General features: G+C 38.1%; 1 protein-coding gene and 1 long non-coding RNA gene across 7 annotated transcripts in view; one reads left to right on the forward strand and one right to left on the reverse strand.

The window, feature by feature from the left end:
• The window catches only part of LOC119866706, a 46,307-nt gene extending 36,570 nt beyond the window's left edge, over positions 1 to 9,737 (forward strand). For all 6 annotated transcript variants that reach the window (XR_005381037.1, XR_005381036.1, XR_005381035.1 and 3 more), the window contains 2 exons: positions 3,203 to 3,380; positions 9,362 to 9,737. This is a non-coding gene — a long non-coding RNA (uncharacterized LOC119866706). The remainder of the gene's footprint in view (positions 1 to 3,202; positions 3,381 to 9,361) is intronic.
• The window catches only part of PDE7A (phosphodiesterase 7A), a 116,063-nt gene extending 105,484 nt beyond the window's left edge, over positions 1 to 10,579 (reverse strand). The window contains exon 1 of the mRNA XM_038579400.1: positions 10,442 to 10,579. Within this exon, the coding sequence (XP_038435328.1) occupies positions 10,442 to 10,579 (138 nt within the window). The remainder of the gene's footprint in view (positions 1 to 10,441) is intronic.
• Positions 10,580 to 25,414: the final 14,835 nt, after the last annotated feature.

A 25,414-nucleotide genomic window follows, 5' to 3' on the forward strand; every position in this document is an offset into this window, starting at 1 on the left:
TGTGATTTAAGTAACACACCAAAAATTATTCATTTACAAATACTGAATTTAGGGGAAGAGGTTTTTTTTTTTTTTTTTTTTTTTTTTCAAGAAGGCTCCACACCCAGCATAGAGTGCAATGTGGGGCTTGAATCCATGACCCTGAGCAAGACCTGAGCTGAGATTAAAAGTCAGATACTTCACCCAGGCACCTCTCGATGAAAAATTCTTGATGTGTGAGAGGTATATAGCTTGTTTGTTTTTCCAGTTCTTTGAAGGATATATGAGCAAAAAAACTCTGAAAGTTAGAATGCATCATTTGTCCTAACCGTCCTAAGATATTGCCTACTGGACATGCCCACCTGGATGCTCCCCAGATACTTGAACTCAACATACTCAAAGTAAATTTATTATCTCTTCCCCCCCACCACACACACACACACACACACACACACACACACACACACACAAAACCTACCTCCTCTTCCTGTATTTTTGTTACTAGCTTCATGATCTGGTCTCCCAGACTAAAAAAGTGAGAATTTTTTCTTACCTCCCACATCAAATCAATTCCTAGTCTCTAACTCCTAACTTTCTAGTTCTTGCACCACAGCCACTGTTTAAGATCTCTTCATAGGCTGTCATCAAATAGCTCTTCAAAACAAGAACTATACTTTTTTTTTGCCAGAGTTGACACACAATGTTAGTTTCAGGTGTACAACATAGTGATTTAACAAGTTCATACATTATGCTGGGCTCATCACAAGTGTAGCTACCATCTGCCCCCAAACATCCCTATTCAAATATCAGTGACTACATTCCTTATGCTATGCCTTTTATTCCTGTGAATTATTCATTCCATAACTGGAAGCCTGTATCTCCCACTCCCTTTTACCCATTTTGCCCAACCCCTCACTCCCCTCTTCTGGCAACCACCAGTTTGTTCTCTGTATTTATAGGCCTGATTCTACTTTTTGTTTATTCTTTTTTTAAAAAAAGATTCCACTGAGTGAAATCATATGATATTTGTCTTTCTCTGACTGGCTTATTTCACTTAGCATAATCCCCTCTAGGGCCATCCATGTTGTCTCAAATGGCAGGATCTCATCCATTTTTATGGCTGAGCAATATTCCAGTGTGTGTGTGTGTGTGTGTGTGTGTGTGTACCAAATCTTCCCTTATCCATTTGTCTATCAATGGATACTTAGGTGGTTTCCATATCTTGGTTATTGTAAATAATGCTGCAAGAAACATTACCTTTTCAAATTAGTGTTTTTGTCTTCTTCAGGTAAATACCAAGTAATGGAATTATTGGATTATATGGTATTTCTATTTTTAATTTGAGGGACCTCCAACTGTTTTCTACAGTGGCTGCATAAATTTACATGCCCACCAACAATGCACAAGAATTGTTTTTCTCCACATCCTCATCAACACTATTAGTTCTCGTCATTTTTATTTTAGCCATTCTGGCAGGTGTATGGTGAGCTCTCACTGGTTTTGATTTGCATTTCCCTGATGATTAGTGATGTTGAGCATCTTTCCATGTGTCTATTGGCCATCTATAGGTCTTCTTTGGAAAAATGTCTATTTAAGTCCTCTATTTCTTAATTGGATTTTTTTTTTTTTTTGGTGCTGAGTTGTGGAAGTTCTTTATATATTTTGGATATTAACATTTATCAGAGATATCATTTGCAAATATCTTCTCCCATTCAGTTAGGTTGCCTTTTTGTTTTACTGATTGTTTCCTTCACTGTGCAAAAGCTTTTTATTTTGATGTGTTATTCCAATAGTTTATTTTTGCTTTTGTTTCCCTTGCCTTAAGGAGACATATCTAGAAAGATGTTGCTATGACTGATGTTAAAAAGATTACTGCCTATGTTCTCTTCTAGGATTTTTATGGTTTCAGGTCTTACATTTAGGTCTTTAATCCATTTTTATTTTTGTGTATGGTGTTAAAAAGTAGCCCAATTTCTTCCTTTTACATGTAGCTGTACAGTGTTCCCAGCAAAATTTATCGAAGAGACTGTCTTTTCCCTATATTCTCACCTCCTTTGTCATTGATTAATTGATCATCTAATCAAAAGTTTATTTCTGGGATTTCTTTTCTGTTCTACTAATCTATGTCTATATTTGTGCCAGCACCATACTGTTTTGATTACTAAAGCTTTGTAGTACAACTTGAAATTTGGAATTGTAATACCTCCAGCTTTGTTTTTCTTTCTAACAATAATTACACTTAAATTTACTTCTCAACATCTCCCATGGAGAGTGAAACTACTTTATTATTACAGAAGAGCTATACAAAAATACCTGTAATGCTTATTATCGAGTTACCCAAAGAAATTATAGAATCATGAAGTTGGAAGGAACCAGAGAGCCAATCCTCTTGACCATATCCTTATCCAAGTATCTTTCAAGCTACTGTTTCAATTTATAATCTCATGAAGTAGCCAGCTCTCTCTATGGACATCTCTGTCAGAGATCTGAGCCCAAATACAACTTGTTTCACTTTTTTCTAGATTTACTGTGATTTTAAAAAAGATTCACGTTGAAAGAAAAACACTGGTAAAATTACATACATTCTAAACAAAAAGTTAAAAAAATAGTTATAATTTAACATCCAGAGATGGCTTCAATTAGCATTTGGAGATATCACTGGCTTTATTCTTCCTTTTTTGTGAGTATGCATGGTATATAGATTTGACTTAGTTTTAAACAAAACTGGGACAAACTGTTGAATACTTGGTACTAAAAGTAAAGTAAGAGAAAATATTATTTTTTATTCAACTGCTACATTACTTTTCAGCAAATTTACAATTTATATCTACTAACACTGTATAATCTTCATGTTATATATTTAATCATTCTTTTAGTTTGCATTTCTTTAATTATTAGTGTGATTAAACACAAGATCACCCAATTTCCCTACTGTTTCTACCTATTCATCGTACTCTACTCTCTGCAATAATATCTTTTTCCTATGTCATAAAAGGAAGTAGAAGAGAATGCATAGTCTTTAGGGTCAGGTCACAATGACACAGAGTTTAATCCATTTTCTACTATCTAGTTGTGTTACCTTGGACAAGTGACAACTTTAAGCTTGTACCTTCTCCTGTATATTAGTGACTGCTCTCACAAAGTAGGAACAAGACGAGGCAATCAAGAATATACAACCAATCAAAATCTAAATTAATCCTCCTCTCTTTTTTCTCATTCCCAGGATAGTCCTTCACATACTAGAAGACAGCAATGCTCTATCATCTGTCACCAACCACTCCTCCACCTCCATCCCCATCTTCTTGGCCCAAATCCTGAGGTTTCCTTTCTCCAAGCTAAATGTCTCCGATTTCTTCACTCACATATCAAACAGTGTGCTTTCAAATTACTTCATCATCTTGGTAACTATCTTCAAAGTATGATTTAACTTAGTCATGTCCCCCTAGAAAGTGGCTCTAGAGTAAAATCCAGATATGATTTGAAAAGACCAGAAGGTAAGTTATCACTTCAAATAATCACCTCAAATCATCAAATGTGTCTTCCTTATCCAGATCTATGAGTCAACAAAAACCTACAATCCATAAACCTAAAAGACTAAATATATTCTACTCACCTTCACTGAGGCAGGCTAGGTTAAAAGTGAGGGTGTTGAACATGACATGCCTTTCCCAAAGTTCTCGTGATGCCCTGAGCAAATAATGTAATTTCTCTAAGGTCAGTTTACTCCTTTGGAAAAATGGTAAAAATGGGAGTAATAATACTTACATAGTTTTTTGTAAAGATTAAAAACATTAATTACAGTATCTGTCATGTGAGGTACTCAATAAATGGAAACAGAATTATCACTGAAACAAGACTACTGCATCTTTATTAAGCACCATTTACCAAGTGCTTTACATGGTCCTGAGCTCAAGTTTGGTCTACCCAAAATGCGGATGACAGAGTAGGCTTTGCTCAAACTTAGTTAAACAATTAACAACTCATCTTCTTCCCCCAATTCTTCCTGCCCTGCTTTCTTCCTCTCCTCTTCTCTCTTGCCATCATCTTCAGAAAACCAAGAGCCCTCCCTACCAGCAGGTGGAGGCATAGAGCAGTAATCCAAAATTCCTACTCAAAATTACAAGCAGGAGAAACTTCTGATTTCAACCACAAGAACACTGGCACAGGTCCATTAGGAAGGAAACCTGCCAGCAGCCAAAATGTAGTTCTGCAAGCTTCAAAAGCTCATCTACAAATGTAGCTTTTGTTCCTTTCCCCATATACTACTACTTCATATACTAAATCTGAATGCAAATCGTGGATGTATCATTTATTTGTGACTAACCTTTGAAAGACATATTTGACAACAATATAAAAATCAACAAAGTCTATGTTACATTTAACAAGAAGAGGCTAGTTAAATGTGAGAGAGAATAAACACTCAATTTTCTCTCCATTCAAATTAATCGTAAGATAGCAATCTGTAGAATTAAGAAGTTTTAAGTTGTTTTTAAATTAGAAGATTAAAAATTAATTGTTGAAGTTTTCTGAAGTGGCCAAAGGAAGTGTAAGAATGCCCACATCTTAAAGATCTTTAGTCCAGGAATTTCTAACAAAATTAGATTTTACATAAACACAAACACACAGTTTTTGGAACAGAAAATTAAACTTTTTAAGATCTGCATGCAATGAGGGTTCTTTATCATGTAAGCTTCTTTAGTGTCTTTATTCCAACTAAATGGGTATTAATAGTCCCAGGCAAAAATCTGAATTAAGCTAAGCTTTGTAGACTTCCTCTTTCTTCAGCTCTTCTCTTCCCAAACTTGTCTCTATACTCATCTCGAGAAAGTTAATTCTCTAAAATTACTCTGGTCCTTCATGAAAAGAAAAGGGAGAAAAAAGGAAGGAAGGAAAGAATAGCTGAAACTTAGACTAAAGTATTAGCAGAATTCTTATCAAATCGCCTCAAAGAGAATGGATGGTACCTCTCCTTTCCACCCAAAGTGAGTTCCCTACTCTTTGTAACTCCTGAAAAGGGCTTAATATTTTACTGCTTGTAGGACATTTGTTTTCAAAAAAGAATTCCTGAATAGGCAGTATGTACAGCTGATGGAACTCCAAGCATAGCCACAAAATCTGAGCATAGGTCTAAAACCTCTTCCAATCACGTCGCACAGACTAAATGTGTTCCTGATGACAACTTATAAACCAGTAATTTGAACATCCTACTCCTCAATCAGAACACCACTCTAAATACACTACAAATTTACATTAATATTATGTTTGAATATATATTTGAATTATAGTATAAATATGTATTACTTCAAAAGTAAAAGCCAAAACATGATACTATTAAAGTTAAATCAAAGTATGAAACATTTCTAAAAACAGAAAAATGAAACCAAGATCCCAACAAAACAAGTCTTTGGGCAGTGGACAGGGAGGAAGGTGGTCTCAGCAACTGAACCACTCCCAGGACATCCCACCGACTATTCACACTATCCCCTGTACTGGCTTCCGAATGTAGATTTGTGAAGAGACAACTACTATGGTAACAGTAATTTGAAATAATGCACATTTACAAACTGACATTAGATATGTAACAATCCAAAAAAAAAAAAAAAAGATATGTAACAATCCTTACAAATGAGCACAAAATATGCAAATGAAATTTGACAAAAGAGGAAATGCAAATGCACAGAAACACTTGAGAAAGTGTATATTTTTGCTTAGTCCAAGTTGAAACAAACTTAGCCTACCACAATGCATCTACTAACACAGTAAAACATATCTGGAAATGTTTACACAACATTTATAAAATAATGTTTATTATAATAATTATATAGTATTTACAATGTAATAATATATGATTGGAGATGAGAAAAAGTAACATTTATCTTAGTACTATAAAAGGACAGAGCTTTCTAAAAACCCAAAAACCATTCTTACCTCTTGACCTGACCTAGTGATACCATTCTACAGACTTTATCAAACATGCATGAAGGTATTAAGGTTTTGTGTACAACATCAAGACCTGAAAGAATTCTAACTTTTCAATATTCAGAGAATGTGTTACTCATAGATCAACATGACATCACTACTCATGATCATTAAGTATACATAAAACTACATGGTACTCTGACAGTATAGTAGCTTCTAGTCATATAATAGCAACTAGTCATGCAGCTATATAAATAAAACTGAATTTACAAACCAGTTCTTCAGTCAGACTAGCTACATTTCAAGTGCTTACCTAGCTATATATGGATAATGACTATTATACTAGATACTGCAGAGAAAATTTCCATTATCACAAAAAGTTCTATTGGATAGTGCTGACCTACATAGCTTTCTGGACTATCTATCCTCTATCCTCCTCCCCCTCACATGCCAGATATTATAATTGATGTTTTTAATCTTTACAAAAACCCTGCAAGTAACATTACTCCCATTTTTACCATTTTCCTCAAGAAATACCTACATAATCTTCAGGCTTTGGCCTAAGCCTCAACTACTATGAGAAGCTTCCCCTGATTTATCCAGGAAATTTGGGTATACCTTCCTGTAGTCTCATTATGCCTTGATATCTCCAATAGAAAAATTATGTCACATATTATAGATCATTTTCCCCACCACACTCCTGTAAGCTTTAAGAACCAACTTTTGCCCAAGGGACTTTGAACTGTTCTGGCACATACAGGATCTTGACAATTTGTCATATACTAAGAACACTGCTAAAGACAAGAGACATATAAATTATGACCAGAAGTGAAAAATGTTTATATATAAGGAATTTAATACATCAAAGAAAAACTTGGATGGTTGGCAGGCTCACAGGTGATTTTTTTCCCCCCAATTACTAATTCGTTACATTTTCTTAGTACTCAACACAAGAGGCCTCATTCCCAGAAGGTATTTAGTAAATATTTGTGGAATAGTTTCTGTATGAAAAAAAAAAAAAAGACACGAAGAATGAACCCTAATGTAAACCATGGACTCTGAGTGGTAATGATGCAGCCATGTCGGTTCAGCAATTGTAACAAACGTACCACTCTGGTAGGGGATGCTGCTAATGAGAGAGGGTATGCATGTACCAGGCCAGAAAGCATATGGAATTCAATTTTGCCGTGAATTTAAAACTGCTCTAAAAAGATAATGTCTTCAAGAAAGACATCCCAATATTTTGTTCAATAGTAATACATACCATCAATTAATGATAAATTTTAAAAATTAGATCACAAATTTCTAACCCAAAAAATATTTGTCTCCAGTCCATAGAAAATCTGACTAAAATAATCGCAGGTGCAGTGCTCTGGTGTGCTATTAACAGACTAACTCAACTTCCACACTTACTGAGCACCTATCTATGCAAAGCACTATGGACACAACAGTGAACAAGATAATTTCTGCTCTCACAATATTTTATCTAAATAAGAACTTTATTCTGCAAGATAAATCTTTAATCTCGGCTATCAACAGATATCCTAAAATGGCAAAAACAAGTTTCTTTTATTGTCCTGATTTTTCAAATAATTCAAAGAACTCATATTAACCATTTGAGAAAGTAGTACATGACCTAGTTTAAAACAAAAAGTTAATGCCTCATTTACTTGGCATTCTTGAGACAATGGTGTTCCAAAGAAATGAATTTTTCAGATAATTCACCCTTATCTATTTAAACACCAAAACTTACATTGTTTGGCATGGAGATTTTAAGTGGGAATATTTCAATATTTAAAAACATTCAATTAAATATGTTGACTAATAATTACTGTGTTGTACAACACTCAAGCTCCTAAACTGTATGTCCTCAGGGTTCCTTTTTAAGAGTTGCTGGCTTTAAAGAGTTTTTCTTCTGATCCCAGGCTTTGGTGTGTCTGCTGTCAATTTTAGCAAGTATCAATGAGAATTTGATTCTAGCAGCCTCCAATCCCTTCAAATTTGCTGCTGCTCGCAACACGTTTGTCAGAATTTTGCCTAATACACACACTTTCAAAGGATTATCAAATCTATATTTTAGTTGTTCAGGCTTCTGCTTATTTCCTGAATTTCTTTAAAGCGCAGTTACAAGTTCCAAACCAAGTTCGGGATAAATGAGTTACTGCTATACCTTGATAAAAGCCTTTACATTGTTTTCAGATTTAAAACTGATGCTCAGAAATAATTTCATTACTAATTCACTCATCCAACAGTATTAAGTACCTATTATGAGACAGTCTCCAATATTATCGTGAAAATGAAGAACTGAAAGATTGCGAGTTTGAACATACTCTAAAATAGATTCAGAAAAATAATTTCTTAGCGACTAAAAAAAAAAAGAAAAACAGGTTTGCGGTTTTTTTAAGTATTAAATGAAACTACAAAACCACCTCAGTTTTTAAAAATTTCTGTAGCTTTAGACTTAGAACTGAAGATTCAAGAGTTTTGATTTAACCAAACATTTATTGTATAATACTCTGAGTAAGACTCCCCAATTATTTTTTTCTATTACACATTCCCATCTGGCTTTAGTAAAATCACTAGTAACATACAGTTCAGTATTAAATGACAGTCCAAGTCTTGGTAATGATAAATACACCCATTACAGCCCATGGTAAGTTTATCATCATTTTAATGTTGGGCAACAAGGATTAGAAAAAAATGTTATAATTCAAGAAACTTTCTGTCCAGATTTTCATAAGTTCCTATATACTTCACTTAGTGGTATAGTTTTGTTTTTTTTTTTCAAGCTTTAGGAGTTAATAAAATATGGTGTGACTGTTCAATATTTGCTTTATCTGCCACAATCATATTTTTAAAATTCCATTACCCATTAAACCTAAGGCTAGGAAATGAGTCAAGAAGGAATAGGGCTTAAAATTGGTCCCTGAGGATTAATTAAGACAATGGTAAAACCCTCCTATCAGCCTTGTTTTAATGCTCTTGGAATCTTCTTTTTAATTCATTTTCTCCTCAGGGAGCATAAGTAACTTTATTTGTATTTTATAATTTTATAAAAGACCTTTTAATAAAAAGATCATCCTTACTATTTAGACTGAACTGGAAACAGGTATTAGTTATGGGCCTGTGATCTGAGAAAGTGAAATAATACTGGGAAGTGAAAAAAGTTACTACAGTTAAGAACCTTTAATTACTACCATTAAAAACCTTTCCCAGCAATGCATTAACATTTTTCTTCAACATTAATTTTGGAACCTGAAAATGATTTAAGGAGTACTATAAAGGTAGAGCATGGACCTAACTTTCAAAATAACAATGAGTATTATTTAAACTAATATGGTAACCTTAAAAGTTGGCTCTAACCTCATTAGCATACTATCTTGTCCCGTGAAATAAGCCTGATTTTAAATAAAAACAATTCAGAGGGAAATCCAGATGGTCTCTTGCTCTTTCTACCATTTAGGCAAAGAAGCAAATGACAAATGTTTACTGGACACACCTATCACGAGCAAAATCTCTACCAGGTGCTATCTACACTACCGGTTTAAAAAGATATGTATATAGACGTGGCTCAAGGTATTTACAACTTAACCGGAGAGAGGAAATATGCTTCACAGAAGATACTAATACTAACCAATAGGAAAAACAAATGCATTTGAATTCAAAATTGATCATGAACATATAACATTCTGGCAGCAGATACGGAGGGCACTTGACTTGGTTCAAATGTAAACAAAACTGTGTTTGCCTATTTTAAAGCTGGCAACAGAAATCACCCAGAACTAAGGAGCTGGGCCAACAGCATGACCATAGGACAAAAAAAAAAAAAAAAAAAAAAACCGAAATTCTCAGGAGCAGCTGGTATTGGACCATTCAAAACAAAGTCTTCCCGTGAGTGTTCATTAGTAATTCTTCTGCTGAAATCTCCGTATCAAATAAAAAAAAAAAAAAAAAGAACTGATTCCCGGCTATCAACTTTGTGAAAACCGAAGCTCCGGAGAAGCACTCCGGATACTTGTTTCTTTGATAAGCACTTAAAGGTCCACCCGCGGAGTAGCCGGAGCCGCCGAGGGCTCCGGGGAACTGGCCTATCGTCCGGGGCTCCGCAGGACCATCCGCACGCCACGCGGAGGCGAGGCGCAAACGCCGCACAGGTGTGTGCCCGGGGGCGGGGGGACAGGTGTGCCCGAGGCCACAATTAGGGTGCGAGGGGCCCGACCTCGGAGGGAGGAAAACAGTCCGTCCCGAAGCTTCGCCCGCCGAGCACGGAGGGGGCGGGCCTGCCGCAGGTCTGAAGGCTCCCAAAGCCCCCGCGCTGGGCGGGATTCGGAGGAGGCCGAGGGACTGAGGGTGCAAAGCCCCAGAATAAAGGAAAAGGCTCTCGAATCCAGGGGCCAGCCTAGAAACCCCCAAACAATGAACAATGCTGGGTCTGAGGTAAACAGCCGCGACTGGGGGTGTCGCGGAGGTGAACCCGGATGGGAAGAGGGAAACAAAAGAGAGAAGCCCCCGAGCGCGGGTCCGTGGCGGCGGCGGCGCGTACCTGTGAGAGTTGCCGGGGATTGGGGCATCCGAAGAGCGCGGAGCTGGAGCTGAAGCTGATGGCTCCTCGGCGGCTGAGGACGTGCTGGGGGACCGGCCTGTCCAGGGGCAGCACCGGCAGCTGGTAACATACTTCCATTGAATACGCCCGCCCTGCCCCCGCGCGGCGCCCGCCCGGCCGCGGCCGCCCGCCCCTGCGCTGGGAAGGGGCCGCGGCTCGGGGGCGCCGGGCCGAGGCGGGGGCAGGGCGGGCGGCCGCCGACCCCGGGCCGGGAAGCCGCGCTCACGCCTTCCCCGCCCCAACACTCCGCCCGGGCCGCCGGCGGGAAGACGCTGCGGCGGCCGCGGCGACAGTTACGGGGACCGGCGCGCGGCGGGCTCCGGGGTGCAAGCGGGGGCGGCACAGGCAAAGTCGGAGGGGGAGCCCTGCCGCCCCGGCGCTCCTCGGCCGGGAGGAGCCGGGGGAGAGCCGAGCAGGAGCGGAGCAAGGACAGGAGGAAGCGGTGCAAGGAAAGACTGCGGGCGCCAGCGGCGAGACCCGGGGTGCGCGGGCTCGGGACCAGCCACCAGCTCGGGCCGCCGCCACCGTCCTGCCCCTCCCCTCCCCCGGAGCCTGACTTCACTCCGCCGCCGGCGCGAGCCGGGCGTAATTCACACTTTGCAGCCGCGGACCGTGCGCCAACCACGGCCGCCGCCACCGTGACGTCACGACGCCGCGCCGCAGGCCTCGCGCCTCCGCAGCGCCCAGGGAGACGGGCTAGCGGCGGAGGGGGCAGCTGCCTTCCTCCTGGTCTGCCCTCTAAGCCGGGTCCCTTCCTCTCCTGCCGCTCGCCACCCGTCCTCTACCGCCCCCACGCCCTGTATCAGCGCGCAGCCCCCCCCCCCCCCCCCGGCTGTCCCCTATCTGCCCTCCACCCAGGGCGCGTGCGCACGAGGCCCCACCGCTTGGGGACATTCTCCTTCTAGCTAAACTCTTGCTGTCGTGCGCGCCGAGGGTGTGGAGTGGGGATCGGCCTGCGCTACAGGCGAGATTCGGGCCTCCTGACCCCAGAGGCCCAAAGCACGCGGCGCACTCGCGGCGCCCAGCCGTAACCGCGGGGTCACCGCTGTGCTTCCCTCCTTCAATTCCCATTCTTGGGCTTCGCTGGGGTCCGCTGCGGCAGTGACGTCAGCGGGCCGCGCGGGCACAGTCCTCCCCGCTACGTCACCGCCAGTCCCTTGGCGGGCCCGGCTGGGGCTCCCCGGGCAGGTGCGGGCCCAAGGGCTGTCCTGGGCCAAGGGGAGGACAGGGGAACCGAGAAGGCGGGAGTGGGGGGGGTGGGGGCGTCCAGGGGTGGAGGGGAAACACCGAGACTGAAAGAAGTGCGAGTATGCACTGGAAAAAATGAGAAAGGATGATACTGAGAAGACAAAGGAAAAAGGAGCCTGCATGACCTTTTACCAAAAGTGTTTTTCTTTGTTGGCTTTGATTTTTAGAGCTCTTGACCTGGTTTGTAAGCTGAATATGTCATTTGCAGGTTCATTTTGTCAAATTTCTCCCCCAAACTATCAAAGCTCTTCACTTGCAACCCATTGTTTCAAATGCATTCCAGCCCCTGGGACATCGGCCTGAACAAGCTCTTTCCTGCTGGCAAAATTGTTGATTTGGTTCTGCTCTCAGGGCTCCCACCCTTCCACTTATCTGTTATAACTAGCCGTTGGCAAGATGGTAGATCTTTGAAAGTTCTGCATAGCCATGACTGATGACATCAGGTATGAAATGCTCATGATTCCATAAATCAAAAGTCTGTAAGACGTTTTATCATCTTTCCATGGCATCTGTTTCTTTTACATCATTTAAAATGTTCTACATAGTTGTTTGTCTATTTGCTCTCTACTATTAAAAGAAATGTAACTTCCACTGTGGTTTCATGGATGTTGTCTTCCCTAGTGGTAACCTCTCTAATGCAACAACTGACCCAACTCATCTTTGAAACCCTAATTACTCCCACAGCATCTAGTAGATATATTGAGCATCTGCCGTATGATTGGGACTAAGCTAAACACTCTTATTCTAACAAAAATCCCATGAGATAACAGTATCTAAATTGAAAATGCATTTAGAGAAAGGTAACTTGTCCTAGATTTTACTCAGATAAGTGGCAGAACTAACCAAATAATGTTTGAATTTTCTGTACCTGTAAGCACCCAGAAGATGCTATTGGTGTCACATCAAACCAATATGCTTCAAATAACTATATCATATTTAATAACATCTAAGAGACTCCATTCCATTAAATAATTTAATAAGAGGGCACTAACAATGCATCTCCCTTCAGCAGAGAGCTAAAGTTTGCTATGCACCCACTGTGAGCTATAACAGGTATTTTACATACAATGTTTAACTTAACCCCACACGATAGCCACATATATAAAATTTGATATCGATTCTACAGATGAGGAATCAGTTTCCAAGACCACAAGTCATCTGTGCCACTGAACTCAGTTCTGTGATTTCAAAACCATGCATTTCCACCACACCATGCAGTATCTCAAGACCAGAATGTCAACCGTTCTCAGTGTTCTTTACTGGGGAGCATATTAGGATTATCCAGAAACACAGAACCAGTATATATATATATAGAGAGAGAGAGATGGAAGGATTTGCTGTGCATGTACCTTGTCCAAGACACAGAGAAGCTAGAGGAGCTACAGTCCTCCTGCTGCCCTGGCCAGTAAGGTGAGTCAGCAGGTCAGATTCAAAACTGCAGCAGTGCCTGGGTTCCTTAATCAGCCTGCCAAATGTAATGGCTAGGTACCTCACTTCCACTTCTCAGATCTTTTGCAAATTTCTTTTGTGGCCAACCAAAACCCTAAAAAGAAGAGAATTCTGGGAAATGTAGTTCCTACTTAGGTAAGTTGCTAGTATGAACTACCCCAGTCCAAACTCTTGTCAACTTTAAATCCATACACACTTCTTTTAATCATATTTAATTTTCAAATAAAGACCATAGTAAAATCATGCTATGTCCATATGATGCAATATCTCTCATACAACCCAAAACAGCTCCCCCCCCACCCCAAAGAGTATAGAATCTTTGAATGATGTTCATCCCTCTTCTTGATGAGTCATATTATCCCTCTAATATCCTGTAACTTAAATGCTAAGATATAAAGTTACCCACTATCAACACATCATGGGGGAATGAGAGAGGGGGGAAAGCAAATAATTGGTTAATATATACACGAATATACTCATATCAAAATGAAGGAGAAATGTTCACAACTATTATAGTTCTTGTATCTGCAACTGGCAACATAATCATAATTACTATTTATAACTCTTTTCTTCCCATTACCTTTTTAAATATTCCTTTTGCCTTCACCAAGCATCTCAGCTGATAATGGTTCCTTCACTTATGGAGCAACCTAAATTTTTATTCCTGAAATATCTAGACGATTAGAGGTTCTATTTATACTGGGTTGTTGTTACGTTTTTCCATTAACTCATATTACAGAATATGGGAATACTAAAAAGCACCCCCAAAGAATCTCCTGCATTCCAGGCACATTCCCATGTAGTAGCAACTAAAGATCAGCTTAACAGTTAGGATCAATCATTCCAGACAGTAGAGTTACCCCCTTCTTTGCATGTTGACTAAATAGCATAAGGATCCCCAAATAGCCAAGTAGCAGTCTCAATTTACAGATTGAGTTCTTGCTGTGTACCCTGGTGGAAACATTCTTCTTTGGCAACTAAGACCTCTGGACAAGCAGAACCCAAAGTTGCAGGAATTGGAAGCAAAATTTTGCATGTGATTCACTAGGGGTAAAAGTGAGAGGATCCACTTCCACTCCCAATCCTTGATTCCTGAACCATGGATATATATTTAGATTTAGAACACATGCCAAAACGTGGAGAACATTATCCTAGCTACACAAAGTATCACAACCCAGATGGAGGGATTATAGAGTCTTCCAAAGGCTATTTCAACGCTGCAACAGAGATGAACTTCGAAAACATGCTAAGTGAAGAAGCCAGATGCAAAAGGCTACATATCATCTGATTTCCTTTACATAAATTATCTAGAAGAGTCAAACCATAGAGATAAAAAGCCAGTTAGTAGTTGCCAGGGACTGAGGAGAAGGAGGAATGGGGAGTAATTGCTTAATGGGTATGGGGTTTCCTTTTGGGTTGATAGAAAAGTTTTGGAACTACATAGTGATGATGGCTCACAACATTTTAAATGTCCTTACTGCCATTGAATTGTACACTCATGAATGGTTAAAACAGTAAATTTTTATCACAAGAAAAAGAAAAGAAAAAGGCCAATCATCCTATCAAACAACTACTTCAGGGTAATGGGCAATAGAATAAGACCAGCTAATTACATGAGCATGAACCCATTGCCTTTATTAGTTGTAAAATGAGTTTCTTGGTTAAAAATATTGCTGTGTAGCATAACACAATGGTGACCAAAACATTTCAGGAGTCCATACATGATGGTTTTGATAGAAGCATTGCAAGCAGGGAAGGAAATCCATTTCCAGAAGAAGTACCTATTTATTCAGTGAGAAAAAAGTTCTGCCCTTTCATAATGAAAGTAGCCCAATTCAATATACCTCGTGGATGGCTGATACCTCTAGGAAATGGAAATTTGGTCTTGGACTCCACTGTTCTCAAGTTGGGCACTTAGCTATAGCTGTAGCCAGATGGCCTTGCTAAGTGGAAATCCATGTCACTGAGCCCACCTCTCACTTGGATCATGGCATCATAGCCACTTTGTTCATGAGTCTGTTGGGCAGAGCCAGGGATAAATAGAGGAAAAGGCTGACTGGCATACATGAAATATATCATTCATCCACCTGATTATTATGATTATCCTCTAATGAGATTGCTTTTGGGGATCACGTGAGACACAAATATCTTCACCCTCTGCCCATTCAATCTATTCACATATGCCCATCTCCCAACCTCTTTGTCATCAATTTTCCAATCATGTTTCTTCCAGGTTCCAGACCATCCATCCATTCAGGCACTGCCCATGAATCAGTATGACCCATATACCTAGCCATCTCTCTTTTCAGACAGAATGAACAACCAAGTTACTGCTCCAAGTTCTCCCAAGTGTAGTATTTCCCTTCACTTTTAAGACCACCCCCAAAAAGCGGCCTTAGTATTGTAGCTATCTACTTTCTGCACCACAGAATACAGAACTACCTGTAAGTCAGTCTCAAATATTTTTCTTCTGTCATTCAACAGGACCCAGGGACTCACCATGATGCCTCAGATGAAAGTTGAGAGGGAAGAGGCAATGTAGTAGAAGTAGAAATGATGGACAATTGGGCCACTTTACTTGAGTAAATTTACTCAATTTACTTGAGTCTTAAAAGACTTGCTTAAACCTAATCTCATGTATACCACTTCTACTTAATGATGGAGTACTGCTGGGCACAACTGACTTTATGGTTTGGTGTATAGAATATTTAGTATATTATGGGCTGCTCAGGTCACAAGGAAATTTGATAGCTCATGGTCAAGCATTCAGTTTCTTTCTACTAGGGCCTGGTGGTAAAATAATTTCTCAAAAAGGGAATAGTTTTATAAAAAAGATGACATAACTTTGCTCCCAAATCCTAAAAGCCTGCATAATATCCAATTATAGAGCATTATTAAAAGCTTCATATGGAATCACTAACCTATCACAGATATTTCAGTATCATACTTGTTGGGTCATAGGGCCCAAGAGACAGAGAAGCTTATAAGGCAGTATGGATTCCTCACATAAACTTCTCCTGTCCTTAGCCCCACCCAGCCTTAAATTTTTTAATTGTGGTAAAACATACATAACATAAAATTTACAAATTTATCCATTTTTAAGTATAGAAGTCAGTGACATTAACTACATTCACATTGTGCAACCATTACCACTACTCATCTCCAGAAATTTTCATCATCCCAGAATGAAACTCTGCACCTATTAAACAATACCTCACTTCTTCCTCCTCCACCAGCCTCCAGTAACCACTACTTCATTTTTCCATATCTATGAATGTGACTATTTTATTTGTCCCATGATGTCTGCTTTATTTCACTTAGCATAAATGTCACTAAGGTTTAGCCATATTGTAGCATGTAACAGAATTTCATTCCTTTTTAAGGATGAGTAATATATATGTGTGTGTGTGTGTGTGTATATATACACACACAGGCTGAGTAATGTGTATATATATACTATATATATAGTATATATATATATAGTAATGTGTGTGTGTATATATATATATATATATATATATATATATATATATATATATATATATACATGTAGCTTATCCATCTGTCATTTGGGTTGTTTCTACCTTTTGGGTACTGTGAATAATGCTACTATGAACATGAGTGTACAAATATTTGTGTGAGTTCCTGCTTTCAATTCTTTTAGATATATATCCAGAAGTGCAACTGCTGGATCATATGGAAATTCTATATTTAATTTTGGGGGAAACAGGCATACTGTTTTCCACATCAACTGTACCATTTTACATTCCTATCAGGAATGCACAAAGGTTTCAACTTCTTCAATCATGGCCAACACATGTATTCTGTTTTTCAATAATAGCCATCCTAATGTATGTAAAGTGGTATCTTATTATGGTCTTGATTTGCGCTTCCCTAGTTATTGGTGATGTTAATCATTTTTTCAAGTACTTTTTAAATATTTTCATTGGGGAAGAGTCTATTCAAATCCTTTCCATATTTTTGAATTGAGTTATTTGTGCCTGAGTTTTAGGAGTTTTGTTTTTTTTTTAAGATTTTACTTATTTATTCATGAGAGACACAGAAAGAGAGAGAGGCAGAGACACAGGCAGAGGGAGAAGCAGGCTCCATGCAGGGAATCTGATGTGGGACTCGATCCCAGGGCTCCAGAATCATGCCCTGGGCCAAAGGCAGTTGCTAAACCACTGAGCCACCCAGGGATCTCTTAGGAGTTCTCTATATTTCTGTATACTAATTGCTTATCAGATGTGATTTTTAAGTATTTCTTTTCATTCTTTGGGTGATCTTTCATTCTCTTATTATCTGATGCCCCAAAGTATTGAATTTTGAAGAGATCTAATTTATCTTTTCTTAATTTTGCTACCTGTGCTTTTGGTATTACATTCAAGAAATCATTGCCAAATCCAAAGTCAAAAAGGTTTTCCCCCTATGTTTTGTTCTAAGAGTTTTATAATTACATGTAGGCCTTTGACCCATTTTGAGTTAATTTTTATGTAGGCCATAAGGAAGAGTGCAACTACACTCTTTTGCATGTGTATATCTGGTTTTCCAAGCATTTGTTGAAAAGACTACCCTTTCCCCCACTGAATGGTCTTGGCACCCTTGTCAAGACCATTTAATCATATAAATGAGGTATATTTCTGGGTTATCTATTTTATTCCATTGGTCTATACGTCTTTATGCAAAAAGCATGCTGTTTTGATGACTGTAGCTTCGTATAAATTTTGGAATCAGGAAGTGTGAATCCTTCAACCTTGTTCTTCTTTTTCAAGACTGTTTAGACTATACAGGTCTCTTGGGATTCCATATGAATTTTAGGATAGATTTTCCTGTTTCTGCAAGAAATAAATGTCTGGGATTCTGATAAGGATTGTAGTAAATCTGTAGATTGCTTTGGGTAGTATTAAAATCTTAAGAATACCAAATCTTTCAATAATGAATATGAGGTCTTTTCATTTATTTATGTCTTCTTTTAGCTTATTTCAGCAGTTTTTTATACTTTTTTTTTTTTAAAGATCCTATCTATTATATAAACAACTGTATCACCAGGGGAGAATTCGAGAGATAAGTAATACCATTAAGCGAAACAATATTAGAATAACTGGGATACCAGAAGAAGAGGAAAGAAAGGGGCAGAAGGTATGTTGGAGCAAATTATAGTGGCAAACTTCCCTAATCTGGGGAAGGAAATAGGCATCCAAGACCAAGAGGCACAATGAACCCCCTTGAAAATCAATAAAAATAGATCAACACCCCAACATATAATAGTGAAACTTATAGATATCAAAGACAAAGAGAAAATCCTGGAGGCATCCCAGGAAAGAGTCCATAATCTACAAGGGTAGAAACTTTGGAGTGGCAGCAGAGCTATCCACTGAAACCTAGCAGACCAGAAAGGACTGGCATGATATATTCAGGGTGCTAAATGAGAAGAATATGGAGCCAAGAATACTTTATCCAGCCAGGATGTCATTCAAAATAGAAGAAGAGATAAAAAGCTTCTGGGACAAACAGAAGCTAAAAGAATTTGTGATCAACAAACAAACCCAACAAGAAAGATTAAAAGGGATCCTTTAAATGAAGAGAGAACCCAAAAGTAACATAGACCAGAAAGGAACAGAGACAATATCCAGAAACAGTCACTTGATAGATAATACAATGGCACTAAATTAATATCTTTCAATAGTTACTCTCAGTGTAAATGGGCTAAATGCCCCCAATCAAAAGACACAGGGTATCAGATTGGATTAAAAAAGCAAGACCCATCTATATGCTGTCTGCAAGATATTCATTTTCAACCCAAAGATACCTCCAGATTGAAAGTGAGGGAGTGGAAAACCACTTATCATGCTAATAGACATCAAGAGAAAGCTGGGGTGGTGGCAATTCTCATATCGTACAAATTAGATTTTAAACCGAAGACTATAACAAGAGATGAGGAAGGACACTATATCATAATTAAACAGTCTATCCAACAAGAAGATATAACAATTGTAAATAGCTATGGCCCTAACATGGGAGCAGCCAATTATGTAAGCCAATTAATAACAAAATTAAACACATCAATAATAATACAATAATAATAGGGGCACTTTAACACTCCACTCACTGCAATGGACAGATCATCTAAACAGAAGATTAACAGGGAAACAAGGGCTTTGAATGACACACTAGACCAGATGGACCTCACAGATATATTCAGAACATTCCATCCTAAAGCAACAGAATACACATTCTTCTCGAGCGCACATGGAACATTCTCCAGAATAGATCACATACTAGGTCACAAATCAGGTCTCAACCAGTACCAGAAGATTGGGATCATTCCCTGCATATTTTCAGATGACAATGCTTTGAAACTGGAACTCAATCACAAGAGGAAATTTGGAAAGACCTCAAATACATGGAGGTTAAAGAGCATCCTACTAAAGAATGAATGTGTCAACAAGGAAATTAAAGAAGAATTTTTTTAAAACATGGAAACAAATGAAAATGAAAATACAAGTGTTCGCAACCTTTGAGATACAGCAAAGAGAGTCCTAAGAGAGAAGTATATAGCAATACAAGACTTTCCCAAGAAATAAGAAAGATCTCAAATACACAAACTAATCTTACATCAAAAGGAGCTGGAGATAGAAAGAAAATAAAGCCTAAACCCAGAAGGACAAGAAAAATAATAAAGATTAGAGAAGAAATCAATGAAATAGAAACCAAAGGAACAATAGAACAGATCAATGAAACTAAGAGCTAGTTTTTTGAAAGAAGTAATAAGGTTGTTATACTATATGTTGGCAAATCGAACTCCAATAAAAAATACACACACACACACACACACACACACACACACACAAAGGTTGACAAACCCCTGGCCAGACTTAGCAAAAAGAAAAGAAAAAGGACCCAAATAAATAAAATTATGAATGAAAGAGGAGAGATCACAATCAACACCAAAGAAATACAAAAAATTATAAGAATATATTAAGAGCAACTGTATGCTACAAATTAGGCAATCTGAAAGAAATGCATGCATTCCTAGAGACATATAAGCTACCAAAACTGAAACAAAAAAATAGAAAACCTGAACAGACCCATAACCAGCAAGGAAATTGAAGCAGTAATTTAAAAAATCTCCCAATAAATAAGAGTCCAGGGCCAGATGGCTTCCTAGGGGAATTCTACCAAACTCTTAGAGAAGAACTAATACCTCTTCTTCACCTTCTCCTTCTTCCTCTTCTTCTTCTTCTTTTTAAGAGTTTTATTTTTTTAAAGTTTTATTTATTTATTCATGAAAGACACACAGAGAGAGGCAGAGACATAGGCGGAGGGAGAAGCAGGCTCCCTGTGGGGGAGTGGGACCTGATGCGAGATCTGATGTGGAACTCAATCCCAGGACCTCAGGATCACAACCTGAGCCAAAGGCAGATGCTCAACCACTGAGCCACCCAGGTTCCCCAATACCTATTCTTCTAAAGCTGTTTCAAATAATAGAAATGGAGGGAAAACTCCCAAACTCGTTCTATGAGGCCAGTATTACCTTTATTGCGAAACCAAAGACCCCACCAAAGAGGAGAATTACTAATATCCCTGATAAACATGGATGTAAAAATTCTCACCAAAATACTAGCCAATAGGATCCAACAGTACATTAAAAGGATTATTCACCATGACCAACTTGGGCTGCAAGAGTGGTTCAACATCTGTAAATCAATCAATGTGATACACTATATTGATAAAAGAAAGGACCAGAACTAAATGATCCTCTCAATCGATGCAGAAAAAACATTGAACAAAGTACAGCACCTTTTCTTGATTAAAACTCATCACAGTGTTGGGATAGAAGGAGCATACCTCAATATCATAAAAGCCATGTATGAAAAGCTGGCAGCAATTAACATTCTCAATGGGGAAAAACTGAGAATCTTTCCCCTAAGGTCAGGAACATGGCAAGGATGTCCACTATCACCACTGGTGTTCAGCATTGTACTAGAAGTCCTATCCTCAGCAATCAGACAACAAAAAGAAATAAAAGACATCTGAATCAGCAAAGAAGTCAAACTCTCTCTTTGCAGATGACTTGATACTCTATGTGGAAAACCCAAAAGACTCTAGCCCAAAATTGCTAGAGCTCATACAGGAATTCAGCAAAGTGGCCAGATATAAAATCAATGCACAGAAATCAGTTGCATTTCTATACACTAACAATGAGACAGAAGAAAGAGAAATTTAGGAGTTGATCCCAGTTACAATTGCACTAAAAACCATAAGATACCTAGGAATAAACCTAACCAAAGATAACTATATTATGTATTCAGATAACTATAGAACACTCATGAAAGAAATTGAGGAAGACACAAAGAAATGGAAAAAAACATTCCATGCTCATGGGTTGGAAGAACAAAAATTGTTAAAATATCTATGCTACGTAGAGCTGTCTATATATTCAATGCAATACTTATCAAAATACTATCAACTTATTTCACAGAGCTGTAACAAGTAATCCTAAAATTTGTATGGAACCAGAAAAAAACCTCAAATAGTCAAAGGAAGTTGAAAAAGAAAACCAAAGCTGATGGAATCACAATTCTGAACTCTAAGCTTTATTACAAAGCTGTAATCATCAAGACAATATGGTATTGGCACAAAAACCAACACATAGGTCAATAGAACAGAATAGAGAACCCAGAAATGGACCCTCAACTCTATGGTCAACTAATCTTTGACAAAGCAGAAAAGAATATCCAATGGAAAAAAGTCTCTTCAACAAATAGCATTGGGAAAATTGGACAGCCTCATGAAGAAGAATGAAACTGGACCATTTCCTCACACACAAAAATAGACTCAAAATGGATGAAAGTCCTAAATGTGAGACAGGAATCCATCAATATCCTAGAGGAGAGCACAGGCAGCAACCTTTGTGACTTCGGCTGCAGCCACTTCTTACTAGACATGTCTCCAAAGGCAAGAGAAACAAAGGCAAAAGTGATTTCATTGTTGACTATTGGGACTTCATCAAGATAAAAAGCTTTTGCACAGCAAAGGAAGAGATCAAGAAAACTAAAAGACAACTGACAGGATGTGAGAAGATATTTGCAAATGTCTTAAAAGGCTAGTCTCCAAAATCTATAAAGAACTTACCAAACTCAGCACTCAAAGAACAAATAATCCATTTGAGAAATGGGCAGAAGACATGAACAGATATTTCTCCCAAGAAGACATATAAATGGCCAGAAGACACATGAAAAAATGCTCAACATCACTCAGCATCATGGAAATACAAGTCAAAATTACAGTGAGATACCACCTCGCATCAGTCAGAATGGCTGAAATTAACAAGTCAGGAAATGACAGATGTTGGCAAGGATGTAGAGAAAGGGGAACCCTCTTATACTGTTGGTGGGAATGCAAACTGGTATAGTCACTCTGGACAACAGTATGGAGGTTCCTCAGAACATTAAAAATAGAGCTACCCTATGACCCAGCAATTGAGGGTTGACCTCAATTGACCCAGCCAACTAAGGGTTGCTGGAGGGGAAGGTGCTGAAGAGATTTGGATAACTGGGTGATGGAGGGCATGTGAACCCAGTGGTTCAGTGGTTTAGTGCTGCCTTTGGTCCAGGGTGTGATCCTGGAGACCCGAGATCGAGTCCCACATCAGGCTCCCTGCATGGAGCCTGCTCCTCTCTCTGCCTGTGTCTCTGCCTCTCTCTCTCCCTCCCTCCCTCCCTCTCTCTCTCTCTCTCTCTCCCTCTGTGTCTCATGAATACATAAAGTCTTTAAAAAAAAAAAGGAGGGCATGTGATGTAATGAGCATTGGGTATTATATAAGACTGATGAATCACTGACCTCTACCTCTGAAATCAATAATACATTGTATGTTAATTAATTGAATTTAAATAAAATTTAAAAATTTAAAAGATCTTATTTATTTATTTAAGAGAGAACGTGCACATGTGAATGGTGGGAAAGGCAGTGGGAGAGAGAGACAGAATGTGAAGCTGGCTCTGCATCAAGCGTGGATCCTGATGCAGAATTCAATCGCACAACTGCAAAATCACACCCTGAGCAGAAACCAAGAGTTGACATTAGACCATGAGTTGGACACTCAGACAACTGAGCCACTCAGGTGCCCCAATGTTTTATACCTTTTAATGTACAAATCTTTCATTCCCTTGGTGAAGTTAATTCCCAAGTATTTTATTCTTTTTGTGTTATCATAAATAAAATTATCTTCTTAATCTCTTTTTAATTGTTCATCAATAGTTATAGAAAAGCCACTGATATTTATGAATTGATTTTGTATCCTGCGACTTTCCTGAATTCATGTATTAATTCTATTAGGGTTTTTTTTTTTCCTGTGTGTGAAATCTTTAGTGTTTTCTAGACATAAGGTCATGGCACCTGCAAACAGATAATTTTATGTTTTCTTTTCCAATTTGGATGCCTTCTATTTCTTTTTCTTGCTTAATTACTTTGGCTAGAACTTCTTATACCATGTTAAATATAACAGACAAAAGTGGATGACCTTGTTTTGTTCCTGGTCTTAAAGGAAAAGCATTTAGTCTTTCATCACTGAGTATGATGTTTGCTTTTGGTTTTTCATATATAACCTCTATTATATTCAGCTAGTTGCCTTCTATTCCTAGTTTGTTAGGTGTATTTATCATGAAGGAATATGGAATTCTATCAAATCCTCTTTCTGAATCAATTGAGATGATCGGGTTTTTTCCCTTCATTCTGCTAATACGGTATATTACATTGATTGATTTTCAGATGTTGAACCATCCTTGCATTCCAGAAATAATCCTATTTAGTTATGGTGTATAATCTTAATATGCTGGTGAATTCAGTTTGGTATTATTTTACTGAGAAGTATTGCACTTATATTCATAAGGAATATTGCTCAAAAGTTTTCTGTCCTCATAATGTTTTTGTCTGGATTTGTTTTGTCTGGCTCAGAGTAATGCTGGCCTCATAGAATGAGTTAGGAAATATTTCCTCCTTTTCAATTTTTTTGGAAGTCTGAGAAAAATTAATGTTAGTTCTGTTTTAAATATTTGGTATAATTCACTAGTGAAGCCAACTGCCCTAGGACTTTCCTTTGTCAGGAGGTTTTGATTACTGATTCAGTCTCCTTACTTGTTTTAAGTCTATTTAGAGTTTCTATTTCTTCATGATTTAATCTTGGTCAGTTTTCTATCACTAGAAATTTCTCCATTTCATCCATATTATCCCATTTGTTGGTGTACAACTGTTTATAATATACTTTTATAATCCTCTTTATTTTTGTAGAATCTGTATTATTGTGTTCATTTTCATTTCTGATTTTAGTAATGTCTTTTTTCAGTCATTCTAGCTAATGATTTGTTAATTTGGTATTCAAAGTACCAAAATTTGGTATAATTGATTTTCTCTGTTGTTTTTCTATTCTCTATTTTACTTATCTCTGCTCTTGTCTTTATTATTTCCTTCTTTCTAGAAGTTTCAGGTTCAGTTTATTATTCTTTCTTTAGTTTCTTAAGGTATAAAGGTACATCATTGATTTCAGATCTCTTTTTTCAAATACATTATATCTAAAAATTTCCCTCTCAGCACTGTTTTTGCTGCTTCCCTGAGTTTTGGTACATTGTGTTTTTGTTTTCATTTGTCTCAAGATATCCTTTGTGATTTCTCCTTTGACCATTGATCATTTAAAAATGATTAATTTCCATATATTTGTGAATTTTCCAGTTTTCCTTCTGCTATTGATTTCTAGTTTCATTTATTGTATAATATCAATGTTTTTACATTGATTAAGACTTGTTAGTAGTCTAGCATCTGGTCTATCTTTGAGAATGGTTAATGTGCACTTAGTGTATTCTGCTGTTGTTGGCTGGAGCATTCTGTATGCTTTGTATGTCTGTTAGGTCCAGTTCATCTATATTGTTGCTCAGTACATTACATTACATCCTGAAATTGTAAAGTCTCTTTTAAATTGATACCAACCTAATGACAATCACATACAGAAATTTTACTCTTTTACAGCTCTCTCTCCACTTTGTGTTATTGATGTCATAAATTACATCTTCATATATTGTAACCATTAACATAAATTAGAAATTATTTTTTAGGCATTTATCTTTTAAATCTTGTAGAAAGTAAAAGATGGAGTTATAAACAAAGGTTATAATATTGTTTTCTATATTTGTTCATGTGTTAACCTTTACTAGAGATCTTTAT

This window comes from Canis lupus, chromosome 29, assembly GCF_011100685.1.
Source record: "Canis lupus familiaris isolate Mischka breed German Shepherd chromosome 29, alternate assembly UU_Cfam_GSD_1.0, whole genome shotgun sequence".
NCBI classification, from domain to species: domain Eukaryota; kingdom Metazoa; phylum Chordata; class Mammalia; order Carnivora; family Canidae; genus Canis; species Canis lupus.